At 51.1% G+C, this 13,508-nt stretch overlaps 1 protein-coding gene across 1 annotated transcript in view; it reads left to right on the forward strand.

The window, feature by feature from the left end:
* The window catches only part of LOC126517501 (solute carrier family 4 member 11-like), a 104,590-nt gene extending 93,281 nt beyond the window's left edge, over nucleotides 1-11,309 (forward strand). Inside the window, exons 11-13 of the mRNA XM_050167233.3 lie at nucleotides 429-829; nucleotides 2,758-3,463; nucleotides 4,821-11,309. Of these exons, the coding sequence (XP_050023190.1) occupies nucleotides 429-829; nucleotides 2,758-3,463; nucleotides 4,821-4,887 (1,174 nt within the window). The 3' untranslated portion in view covers nucleotides 4,888-11,309. The remainder of the gene's footprint in view (nucleotides 1-428; nucleotides 830-2,757; nucleotides 3,464-4,820) is intronic.
* The last annotated feature ends 2,199 nt before the right edge of the window (nucleotides 11,310-13,508 follow it).

Genomic DNA, 13,508 nt, shown 5'->3' on the forward strand with positions numbered 1-13,508 from the left:
CTACTACACAACGTAAGAGAACAGTACCGGCCAACACACTGGCGTGGGCGATTAAAGGTTGGATCGTTGCTGCTTTTGCGTGTTCGCGCTGCATGTGCCACGAATTGGCGACGTGGGTACTCCCTCTGGTCCGTGCCACCATCGTCCTTACTTACATGTAGCCGAACTGTCGTTCTTTTTGTTGTTGTTGTTGTTGTTGTTGGTGGTGGTGGTGGTGGTGGTGGCGGTGGTGGTGGTGGCGGTGGCGGTGGTGGTGGTGGTGGTGGTGGTGGGCACGATGACGATGATCAACGTAGGGACCCTTTAACAAATTCGTTGGGTCCCAAAAGTGTGCACTTTGCCATTGTATACGTTCATTACGTTAAATAAACTTTCAAACTTTCAAACGACAAAGACTGATGGGGTTTTACGCGTCGCTCGCGTCGCAGGTCGACGGAGGAGATCTTCGCTCTGTTTATCAGCATCGCCTTCTGCGTGGACGCCGGTCGCGACGTGTACAAGAACTTCCAGCGCTACTACTACGCGTCCGAGTGCTCGCCGCCCACGGTGGAGGCGCTGAGCCGGCTGCTGCACAACGTGGGCGCGGCCACCAACAACACGACGGCGGCCGAGGCGCTGCTCGAGGCCCTGCCCCAGTGCCGGCGAGAGAACAGCCTGCTCTTCCTGCTGCTCATGCTGGGCACCGTGTGGCTGGCCGTGTCCCTGTACAACTTCAACAAGACGCCCTACCTGCAGGCCAGCAAGCGCGAGATGCTCGCCGACTACGCGCTGCCCGTGGCGGTCATCGCGCTCAGTTTCCTCGGCTCGTTCGTCTTCCGAGAGGTCGAGAGTGAGTGCCACCCTACGTCGTCCCTTCCACCCCCGGCCGTCTCCCGGTCGTATCCCAATCACCGCGAGTGTTTCCCTACCTCATCTCCCGCGCCTAGTCATCTCCCATTCGCCCCCAGTGTATCCTCCTCCGTCTCCCATTCCTATATAGCCATTTCTTATTCTACTCGAGCGAATACTATGTCCATCTCCGTTTTCTAATCATCTCCTATTCTCCCCGAGTGTTTCCTACGACGCCTCCTATTCTGTAGTCATCTGCCTGTCACCCCGAGCCCCCAATGTAACCTGTACTTCGTCTCCCGCCTACAGTAACAGCTTTCGATAAGGGTTTCATAGCGTCAGACAGAGATATAACAGTGCAGGCAGGAAAGGTAGTCAGATGGCAATATTATATTTGTCATCCTGAACTACGAGTGGGGAAATCGGAAAACATGACGTAAAGGAAGAGAGCAGAAGGCCCCATCTCTGTTGCGTACGCTTTAACCTTTCCTACGTCATCTGTAAAAAAAAATTAAAAAGCACGCACGCAAGCACACCCAAACACACAGCAGAGTTGTGCGACCTTGAGAAATTACAGCCCAGTTTCCAGCAAAGCTGCTTCTTCCAAGTGTACGCAGATTCATATCTATATATCGCATATGACCAGTGACATGCCTTCCATTCCCTGCAAGTTTAGACTCCACGTGGCACTTTGTTTTTCCCTGACACCCGGGAAAAACTTGCTGATAACGCTTTCGAATGGTATAAATCGAACCTCGATATAACGAACAATATATCTTAAACGATCGGATACAGCGAAGTAAATCTAAATATGTTTCTCGACGATATCAGCGTGAAACAAGTATGTTATTATAACAAATATGGGATATGAAGAAGGTATTTTCGTTTCCCATGCGACTTTGTTGTCACATGGTTCAGCTGTATGGGGCAATTTAGTGCAAGGGCCGTATCTCAAATCAAACTAAATTATGAGCTTTAACGTCCCAAAGCCTACGAGGGATGCTGTTGGAGGGGAGGGGAGGTGCTTAGGATTAATTTTCGCAACCTGGAGTCTATTACCGTGCCCCTAAGTATGGCGTTTCTCTTTTTTTGTTCGTTCCCGTCGAAATGCGACCGGCAACCGTACGCGCGACCTTGTACTCAGCAACTGCATGCCGTAGCCATGCAGCCACCCCACTGTGGTCGAGTCAAAAGAAGATATGAAGAAGATATACCTCGCGTCGCTTCGCAAGCCAGTTAAGGATGTTCAGTTGAAAGTTGAAAGGCGGTAAAGTGAGTCTTGCTGTATCCTTAATAACTCCAAGTATGTAATCAAGAATAAGAAAGCTCACACAAAACTCGTAAGGTTAGGCTTGAGGTAAAAGAAGTATCTGACAGTAATTGACTGAAACGTTTACGTTCGATGTGCGGAATACTATTTGCGTATATTTGTGTACTGTCTATATGTGAAGAAGTAGAGGTGGGGCAGGACATCCAACGCCTAAGAACACAGAGCGTACGCCCTACCACAGTAGCAGAATGGGTGTGGGCAAGAAAATGTAATCGAAGGCGGCGGGATATCAGATGGAGTGACGGAGACTATAGGAAAATTGTGGGCATAGCGCGCCAGTCGGCTGACGACGGGACAGGGGTCAGTTAAGATCGCTGGGTGAGACCTTCGTCTTCGCAGCGATACGACGACGATGACCACGCGCATCGTGGATCTCACTATCGAATATTAAGGATAAAAAGCTATGTTTTATAGTCCCACGCTCCTCTATTTAAATCTAGTTTCGCTTTACTTCTAAGCATACGAACAACCGCCTGCTTCTTGGCCAATCCCCCGTAGTGGGTATGCGCCCCTGTCTGGGATACGAGACAAGACAAAAAGCTACGTGCCGCAGTAACGGTTACTCGCGCGCTTTCCGCGCACGCTACCCCTTCCCGCAGCGGAGCAGTTCCACTTCGGCCACAGCGACCAGTTCGTGCGGGCGCGCGTCGAGGCGCTGCAGTGGCCCGCCGCCCTGGCCGCCATGGGGCTGGGCCTCGCGCTGTCGCTGCTGTTCTTCATGGACCAGAACATCTCCGCGGCGGTGGTGAACAACCCGTGCAACAAACTCAAGAAGGGCGCCGCCTACCACCTCGACCTGCTGGTCGTGGGCTTGCTGAACGGCGTGCTCTCGCTGTTCGGCCTGCCCTGGATGCACGGCGTGCTGCCCCACTCGCCGCTCCACGTGCGCAGCCTGGCCGACGTCGAGGAGCGCGTCGACCAGGGCCACGTGTACGAGATCATAGTGCGCGTGCGCGAGACCCGCCTCACGGGCGCCGTGTCTCACCTGCTCATCGGGCTCTCGGTGTTCATGCTGCCCTACCCGCTGGCGCACATCCCGACCGCGGTGCTGGACGGACTGTTCCTCTACATGGCCATCACGTCGCTCAACGGCAACCAGATGTTCGAGCGCATCACGCTGCTCTTCATGGAGCAGGCGGCCTACCCGCCCAACCACTACATCCGCCGGTGCCCGCAGCGCAAGATCCACGTGTTCACCGTCTGCCAGGTGGTGCAGCTGCTGGTCATGTGCTTCTTCGGGTTCGCGCCGTGGCCCTACGTAAAGATGGTCTTCCCCGTCATCATCCTGCTACTCTTGCCACTCAGGTGGGTGGGGCATCGCCTCGTCGTCGCGTGTGTACATGGACGCGCCCCCGGCGCCTTCTGGTCGTTTGTCCGCGGGCTGACCCTTCTGGGAACGGAAAGGCGGTGGCGCTTGCATCTCGCGGGCACGTCATTGTCGTTCTACGGTGGGGTTATATTAAAACAGGAGGTGGGTACAGCAATAACCTCAGTGTCAGTTACCTGCATTTGGTGCCATAACGCGGCGACACGAGCAAGTGACCTCTAGACCTCCACTTTTTCTAGAACTGCTTATTTTGTTTACCTGAGCGTCGTTGCAACCCCCCCCCCCCTTCGGGATTAGTGTGCCGCTTCACAAACATTCGTATCCGCACTGTGACAGGAAAGGGTGTCTACAACAAGTGTGCACAGGCGTGCCTCCTTTGCATCGTCCATCCACAGTTCTAAAGGTTCCCGATTCGTTCTGTCCCCAAAATATAAGGAACTGAACACGACGCCATGCCTCGCCCGATCTTGATATTTTAGTGTACCCTTCTTCGAGAAGACGATAATTCGCTACAGTTTTTAACGCACCTTCTGTCCAAGTCGTTAGTGCCACTGCACAAGTTAGTGAATTGTCCGGAATATCGCGAGATAGACTTAATGTGGCACTCCTACGTAGTAAAATTGTAGGCAAAGCCCGTACGTCATAGTCAATCACGTCGTGGCAGCTGCAGTGTTACGTATACCGGCAACCACTCCGAACACCTTCACAGTGTCCTGCTTTCTGACTGTTGAGGTCAACGCATATAATTACGATGGCCGCAAGAAAGTCGACACAATAAAGAGGTAATGTCTTTTGTATTAACTTCACACATTGTACACTATATTATACACTCGCATTAACTTCATACATTATACACTATATTTCATATTGCCTTTAATCTTTTCCCTAATTAGTCTGGGAGCGATTGCGTAACCTTTTATAACGAATGCAAGCGGATATGCTTTGAAGAGATTTCGTCGTGTTGTTGCCAGTGAGCGTTCCAGGGAATGGGCACTAATTTTATATTGGCCGTTGTATCGTCCCAGATAACAAAAACGAATAAACAACCATGAAGTGCATTTCGAGTACGGCGAGATAACATGAAAAAAAAAAAAGAACAGGATGCAGAGTCCACATCCTAGCTCATCACATGATGTTACATCTTCATTTATGTTTAAAGCAACGAAAAGCGTTTTGTCTTTACCTTAGCGGGGTGTGATTCTTCAACGTCTTCGTTGCAGAACGCGCTCTCCGCAAACCAGTTCGCCCGCCTGCAGTCTCGCACTCTTGTAATGCTGCATGGCCCCTTGTAAGCCGTGTGCGTGTTTGGATCACCGGCTCCCTTCTCTGGCGCAGGCACAAGGTGGTCACGCTGTTCATCGACCAAAAGTACCTGGAAGCGCTGGACGGCGAGCACCAGTAGCGTCCTCACACTCTATGCAGCTGCAGCAGCCGCACGAGGCCGCCACCAGAAGCAGCAGCAGCAGCAGCAGCAGCCCGGGTTGTCGTACCTGAAACTTATGCAATGCGGCGAGGAGAACGCTCTCCCATTTCCTCCCACCGTGTCAAAGTGCCGCCCGGGCGACCGTGTAAGCCCGCAGCCGCGTAAAAGAAAAAAAAAAAAGCGTCGATATAACCCCCCCCCCCACGATTCACACCCCTCCTCCCCCACGAATCTCCTCCTCCCCCCGTGCGCGGACAGACGTCACATGGGACGTGGCTTGCTTGTCCGCCCTTGTTCGCAGACAGATCACACGCAAGCTCAGCTCAGGTCGGTTTTAACCACGGTCAGCTCTGGTCGGCTCCAGTCTGGCCAGGCTAGAGGTGTCGTGCAACTGGGCCTGTTTTAGTTTAGGGTTGTTCCCCCCCGGCTCAAGTGGGCGCTGGTCGCACCAGGTTTCACGTCCTGGTCTCGAGTCAACAGTCCGTGGACTGGGCCAAAATCTCGGCCAGAATCAGGTCACGCCTGGTGAAAAGATCGGGGAACACCACCGGTGATGGGGGGTCGCTATTTGGCAGCCAGAACGCCTGGTCGCAGATCGCGTTCCGGGGAAGTCTTAGGGTTTAGGTGCCGGTCTGGCTCGGTTCGGGTCTGGTCGCAAGAGCAGAAGTGCGTGTCGAGAGTCCGGCCTCTTATCTCTCTCTCTCTCTCTCTCTCTGGTCCCCGCCGCCAGACATCCCTCCCCGCCGCCGCAGAAGCGCGAAATTGTCGAGGCGAAACGACGGACGACGCGCTACGGTGGTTTCCACGAACGCTGTGCACACACATGGCACGAAGAAGAAAAAAAAAAGATAGCGAGATAAATAAAAGAACACAGCGGCAAGGCCCGAGCCCCCCAGTGAGCGCCCAGCATCGAACCCGGCCTAGCCTAGGGCTAAAACACCCGAATACGGGCGCGCCGAAACGTTCTACTGCATTTACCCCTCTTGGAGCCACGAAACGGCAAAAAGACAAAACAGTGATGCAGTCACAATTGCGGCCCCTAATCCAAGCCACAACATTACTCTCGACCGGTCGCAACACCCGTCTTTAACGACGCCCTGTCAGCACCAGAGGAAGCGAGACAAAGCCATGTGACGTGTCTTGTGCGTCCCTGTCGTGTCTCGGCGAGTCTTCTGTCCATGTAAGCGTACCTCCCCAGCAAGGCAAAAGAAAAAGAATAAGTATTTCGTGTCCGTTGTCGCGTTATTACAGTGTCCTTCGTCTGAGTCGTGACAGTCGCAGCTCCGGCTTTGCGAGCCGATCGCTTCGTGAGATTCCCTCGGCGCGTGCACTTGATTTCGTGTTCCCCTCGGCTAGTGGTTTGTCTGTCCAATCGTCCGCGTGGAACGGTGCGCGGATCGGTACAGCAATATAAACGTTCGGCGAGCGCTCGCCGACGAAAAATAGGTAAACGCAGTGAAACAATCAGCCCAAACCACAGCTTCCGTTGTGAGCGTAGCACGTGTACAGTGAAACGCATGGGCAAGCCGTGTGTCGTTCTTCTTCTTCCTTTTTGGCACCCTCACACCCACCCCGGTTATCAGTATCGTCCACGAGAGGTCTTCGGCATGCTCCGTACGTCCAGCAAAAAGTCATCCACGTACTCGCCTTTCCGCTATGCGAGCGTACGTCCCGGGTCACACGGAGGGCAACTGTGGAGCAATCGCTCTCCACGTCTCTCAACACGGGTCCCGGAAATGACGTAGCAGTTCCGGCTCTCCTTCTCTCTCTCCTTCCTCGTGACGGGCGACGTAAAGGAACAGGTTTTGCGACCGGGGCTTCCACGTGGGGCTCGGGCCTCTTCCGCTTCCGGCGGCGTCTCCCGCGCTGAAATGGAGCAGGGGACGCCAACACACGTGCTCCCCTTTTCAACGTGCTATAGCGGCCTAGGATTGCATTTACGAAACAAAAAGGAATAAAAAAAGGAGGGGAAGCCGTCGTTCGCAGGTTTTCTTCGGCGCCGTTCTTCCGAGGACCCCCCCGTTTGCGAAACTCGAGAGAGGAAAGATCGCTGCCTCTTTCCATAGAAAAGAAAAAACGCGTCGAGTGCAAGCATCCCCGCACTGACGTGACAGTAGTCTCCGAAGAAGCACGTCGAATCGAACGACGTCTGCAGTGTCCGGTCTCTCAATAAAGAAAGGTGGCGACTCGCTTACCGGTGACACTCGAGGGCAGACCCTTAATCACGTGAACGAGGAACGCCCGTCACGTGACTTGAACGCAGCGTCCCGAGCGAGTCAGTTCACTGCAGGCTCTCATTCCTCTTTCTCGAGCAGTCTTTTCGAGCGCGCTTCACAGTGTCTCAATGTGCAAGGCGCGCTGCAGGCCCCGGATGTCTTCGTCGTCACACGAAGCCGTCTGCCAGCGACATTTTCCTCGCAACTCCCCCCACCCACACGAAGGTCGCACGTACAACAAATGAATCGTACGCCGCCACCAGTGACGTAGGCAACGGCAGCTGCCCGCAGCGCCATCTGGGCGCGTCCGACTGAGACAACGACAGAGAAGGAAGTACAAAACGAGACCGCGTCGGCGTGAGCCGTTACAAGGGGCAAGGACTGGGTTGCCAGAGGTGCGGGACGCGTCCGGAGGAGCCCTGCGCGTGCTCAGCTGCTCAAAGTTCCCGTATAGGGCTCAGCCGAACTCCGCAAAGCTGAGCGCTCGCGCTACAAACCTCTCCCTCGAAGGCATTTTCTCTACCGTAGGCATTTCTCGAAGGCATTTCTCGAAGGCATTTGTTGTCGGCTCCAAAAAGCCCCGTCGTCCACTGAAGTCCTCCGAAGGGCAGCGCCGGAGAGAGACGCTGACAGTGCGAGGCGAACGCGTCCTCTTCTTTCTCTCTCTTTTTTTTTCTATCTATCAAAGGTGTGGTTAGTTTGTGTCTTAGGCATCATCACTAAGCACTTGTGTCCGTAGCATCTATACAAAGAAGAGCTCGAATGAAAGAAAAAAAAACGGAAACATCCCTCCGGGATGGAAAAAAAAAAAAGACTCATCAGTCGTAGTGTGAAAGGCCCCTAGAGCAATATAGATGATAAGAATATAAAACACAGTAACACGTATACACACACGCACACTGCAAAACAAGACATACAGAATCGCAGCTGTCCCGGCCGCTCTTGCGTTCTTGCTCAAGTACGCCACGAGGAACGTCCGCGTGTGGTATCGTGGTCGGGTGGTGGTCGAGGGTTCGACGTCCAGTCCGATTTTGCGTACCTTATGAGCTCCGAGTTCTCGCTTCCCGCGGCTGCAGCTACAAATTGCCACAGCCAGTGGAGAGAATACCGGTGCACAGGCCTGGAAAGCTCGCATTACCTTACGTGGAGAGCCATTACCACGTAATGTGATATTTGGCAGTGAACTGCTAAGCACTGTGAAACGCCGCAATCCTTAAGTAGGCCTATCTTTTCTTTCTTTTTGTTTTCTATCTCTCTCTTTCGCTTTCATAAATTTAATCCCCGGAGCTTCATCGAGAAGTGCCTCATGAGGGATTCTCAAATCTACGATGCCTTTTTAGCAACGTTTCTTATGCCGTTAAAACATTGTTTTGCACCGTTTGTAGACAACAAAAAGTCTGGCTTGAAAGCGCAGGGTCACCTAATTGTTGCTAATGTGCAAGATAAAAGGCCCTCTTGCCGCCTCCAATAAAGGACCGTAGTTGCTACTATATGTTATTCGCACGCAAGCAGCAATAAACTTAAAAAGTAATTCGGAGTGTTCTCGATAGCTGTTTTGGTCAGAGCAGCTTTTTAAACGAGTACTGACATATTTTCGACTATTCAGTTCCTTTTTTTCCTCTTTCTTTCTTTGCGGTGAATGAAAGTCTCGTACCTCGAAACCCAAGAAAAAATATAAAAAAAGGAGCAACAATGGCAAAGCGAACAGCGAAATATAAACAGATGCGTAGTTAAACATTTGTACAATTTACAGCTTTGCACTGCATATGCATTTTCGCACCCGTCCACAGCCTCATGTGAGCTTTTTTTATATTATTCTCGTGGTACAAATAGACAAACCAGAGGAAGTACCCTGGTGATAGCGTTATTATTTGAGCAAGTTTTCTCGACGCATATGTCTTATGAATTCTGCCCTTTCTTTCGCAATGGGTAAATAGCCTTGTGCCGTCAATCAGGCAGCTATAAATAAGCTTCCTCTTGTAAAAGATCCGCGATTACTTTCGCAGTCATCAAGCGTTTTGTCATCCTCGCAAAGGTGCAGTTACCACAAACGCTAAGCGCTTTCCAGGCCTGTCGGGCATTCGCATTTTTTTTTTTTTTTTTTTTGCTTACTAGGAGACGCGTATTTCTGACGTCGCAGCTCGCAAGTCTTGTAACCACGTGACGTTGAAGCCAGTTAAGAGCTCTTTTCTTTTCTTCTTTTCGTCAGACTACGACAACGTTCAGCGCTTGCGCCAAGAGATTCGCTGCATTTCGGCTTGACTTGACACATCGAGCGTAGCTCTACGGGTGTTCTGATATTCTTACGTACCAGCAAAAAAGAAAAAATAAGGAAAGAGGATGACTCGCCGCAGAAGGCAGAGTCAACCTCGCTGAGGGCATCCCTGGCAATATAGGTTGCTTGTGTGGCGGGTGTCGTGCCTTTTGGGCACGTTGGTTTAAAGTGTGCGCCCGTTAATTATAGAGCCCTCTCTGTTCGACAAGCTGTAAGCAGCGGACGATTTCTTGCTGGTCCTGTCGCTGTTGGACGATTCGGTGCGCTTGCGTCGGCCTCGGTACAGACGTTCACACTACCCGTGCCCAAGCGACGTGTTAAGAAAAAAGCATTTCTGGGAAGCTACTGAGCTCGAGAAACAATGCTTGTGCGTAGGTTTTTTTTTTTTTTAAAACCTAATAAAAAGAAGCAGGCTATGCATAGTCTTTATAGCCTGCGTTCGTGAACCCAGTCAGTGTTGGTTAGTTCGCGTTCTGGTTGTTCTGTAACGCGTCCCTTGAGCGCTCTGCAGGAAAGTGTGAACGTCTGTACGTATAGGCAACGCGTGTGGTCGCCGCAAAGTGGCTGCATAGTATACGCTCCGCTCGATCCGCGATATGGAGCGGACCGATACGGAGCGGAGTGCTTCGATGTTGCCGAGAACGCGAGCGTTTCGTGAGAGCAATTAGCGTGTACACAAATATAGATATACTATATATATATATACACACATATATATATACATATATATGCACCATCGTTGTTGTGCTGTCCGAGAAGCGTAGACCTTGTACTGCGCAAAAGAAAAAAAAACGTGCGCTGTGATACTCACACTACTTGTTAATTGTTACGTGCGCCTCCGGTCGACAATACTGCCTTAATGGGCGCACGGAGCTTTGTAGCCTTGTTAAAGGAAATGTTTCCGTTCCTCGCTTTTTAGCAAAGTATGGCTCACACAAACATACACACACACAGATGCCACCGCGAACTCACGAAGCAGACGACGCGTCCTACACGTGCAGATAAAACAGCGCCGCAGACGCTACCGCCGGACGGCGAAAACAAAAAAAAAATTATCGCAAGATGCAATCTACACAGTTACCGTCCTTGGACGTGGAGACGAGTTGCGAGGCTCCCAGTAGAACTGCAAGTCGTCGCGCCACCTGCCGGCTGAAAGCGAAGCTATATCACTGGCGCCGAGTGATGACGTCACAGCCGTTATGCGCCAGGTGGCACGTTGCTACTCGAGGCTGCTCCCGTTTAGTCATTACGATCGACGACCTAGGCAAAACTAATGTAAAGAAATGTCGCCGGTGGTAACCAAGGTTCGAGGAGGAATTACGTGCAAGGGAATACTGCTGGCCGTCCTGGTAAACCTGACCTTGGACGGTGACTCGAAGAAGGATCGCCCATGCTTTGTTACCTCGTTCGCACATTTGGCAGCCTTGTTTGTTGCGACCAGAGCATTACTGAGGGGCAAATAATTTATAGACCGTTAGTTTCTGCAATTGTTACGAAGTTTTTCTGTGATGGCCACCGAATCGCATGCCAACAGCAACAGTTGACCATGAGATACCCCCCTTTTTTTCCTTAAGCAATTTAAGCGGCTGCAAAACCTTTACGCAAGTACAATCGCGTAGAGGAAAGACATCTAGCCGGATCAAAACAATGTTAAAAATCGAAGTCACTTCACCGTTTAAGCACGACGCAGCTTGCTGGAGACAAGTCAAGCCTGAATGTCGCGAATCACTTTTTGTTACCTTTGTTGGCGATTATGCAGTGGTCCCTAGCGCCGTCCGCGTAAAACGTTCATTTGTTGCATTCTGACGTCCAAAGAAGTCGCAAAGACAAGTAAAATGTCACGGTTTCACTGTAAACAGTGCTTTCTAGTAAGCGGTTGCATAGTCTAATAAAGCGGTTTGCTTTCTACCCTTCGGTATAAAGTGCTCAGCTAATGCGAAAACTACAGCCGTAGCCTCGTGCTCGGTCTGAAGCAGACGCGACGTCACTCTCGGATTCCTCTGAGACAGAGGTCACTCGCAGTTGAAACATAATACCACCGGAGCCGGCACAGTCTCATGGCGGTCAATCGGACACGTTCACATTTGAACTCCCGAACGCTGCTCTGCGCACCATTCGCCGTAGCCTCTGCCTGTATCCAGAATTGGGAGCAACATCGCCTTCGATCGCCTGTGAATGGCAAAAATGGCGGACTCCGTACTAATTAATCGGCGGAAGGGCATTCGATTCTGAGGTTTATGCACGATCTCCTTCTTCTCGGCCTCAAAAGCTGACTGCCGTTCGTGCGGCTTTCAAAGTAGAAGGTTCGAATCGAACACGCGCGTTCGTGCGATTAGGCGTGGAGTTCGGCCTCCCTTTCTCCTTCAGCAAATTGTGCTCGGCCCTAGCCCTGGTCGAACGCGTCACTCTCTGGCTATGGCTTCGGCTGTTAGTTTTCGACAGGCATACCGTGGCTACAGTCTGCAGCCTCGAAACCTCGCGCATGCGCACTTTAGCCGCAACCCGACCATGTACCGCGACTCGAAACGTTCCTTGTGAGTGTTCGCCGTTGAATGAATAAATAAACAAATAATAAAAATGCGCAGCCGCTCCCTTAGCCGAGGCTGCGGGAACGCGTCTTACTTTTTTTTTTTTTTCTGTCGTCCGACTCCCCGGAGGAATAATTCTCTGCGCTGTACATATATATTTAAAAGAAAAGCGACGTGTTTTACATATATATCTTTAAATATATTTTTTACCAAAAGGGGGCGGGCTTGTTCGTTGTTGGAGGAGAGAATAAAAAAAAGGAAGATGGAATGTCAGTGATAAAAGAGGAAAAAAAAAAGCAGAGTTCTACTTCTAGCGTGTTCAGGTGTTCGCAGACGGTTGTTGTTGCTTGTTGACGAAAACGTACTTGAGATGAGATGAAACACACGCTTTGAGCGCCTCTGTTCTTGTTGAGAAGCGGTTATACGTGGCTTTGCGAGAGAAGAGAGGGCGGTGCGGAAAAAAAAAAAAAAACTGGGCACGTCTGCCGCCAGTATTCACTCACTCACTCTCTCTCTCTCTCTCATCGGAGCTTGTACACACACTTTGTTCCGTGACGCGTGAGGTCGTCTCGTTGTTTGCGTTGTTTCGTTCCTGCTCTCGTGTTTCTCTGTTTTTGTAGGAAAGAGCGTCCAGGCAGGTAGCGCAGCGCCTCGGCCTGGAAATGTCTCTGGGGCAATAAAAAAAAAACGGGAGTTGCGTAGATTCGGCGTCTCCAGTGTCCGTCATTCTTTCTTGTGCTTCCTCTCCAGAGTGCTTGCGCGCCTTTGGAGCAAGAAAAGGGAGCAACCGGACCACAGCAGACGACACAGCAGACGACATAGCAGACGACACGGCTAGACGACGGCTAAATATAGCAACTGTACTGTTTACATGGCAGTAGCAGACGACAAACAAAGTGCGCATACTTGCGACGTTGTGCATTTCTCAAGAGCTATGGTCCTGTTCCTAAACGCACAGACGAATGCATTGTGTACTGGAGGGCGACGTTTACAAAGTTCGCCTTTGAGTTTCATGCTGCCCTGGCATGCATAGCGATACGCTGTCGGCACAGTCGAAGCAAAAAGCCTAAGAATCTGCAATGTGCTTACGTTATCAGAAACTACTCCAGTGTTACGCTATGTCCACTCAAATTCACAAGTGGCAGCCTAGTATTGCGATACAAAATCGTGAGCCGCAAGGCATTGCCCAAGTTCGTAACGCAATGACAAAGTATATACGGAACACATATACGGAACAAAGGTGTGCGAAACACAGTGGCCTATCACTTATGGCTAACCATCGCATCATTCATGGCTAAGAACTTCAAGAACTGGTGACCAATTCAATAGGCGTGCTTGACCCAATATTTTCAAGTTTCTAAGGCACTCTCAACTTAGCCGTTTAAATACTTTCAAATACTAACCACACAGTACCTCAGAAATGCTTGTTTACTGTCACACTTAAGCCAAACAGTCTCCCATCATTTATGGCCGAAAATTTCGAGACCTTGTTACCCATCTAGTAGGTGGACATTACTCAAAAGCGGTCAAGTGTGTAAGGCACTGTTCAATCAAAGGTAAAAAAAATGGCGACTACTGACC

Source organism: Dermacentor andersoni, chromosome 11 (genome assembly GCF_023375885.2).
Source record: "Dermacentor andersoni chromosome 11, qqDerAnde1_hic_scaffold, whole genome shotgun sequence".
NCBI classification, from domain to species: Eukaryota; Metazoa; Arthropoda; class Arachnida; order Ixodida; family Ixodidae; genus Dermacentor; species Dermacentor andersoni.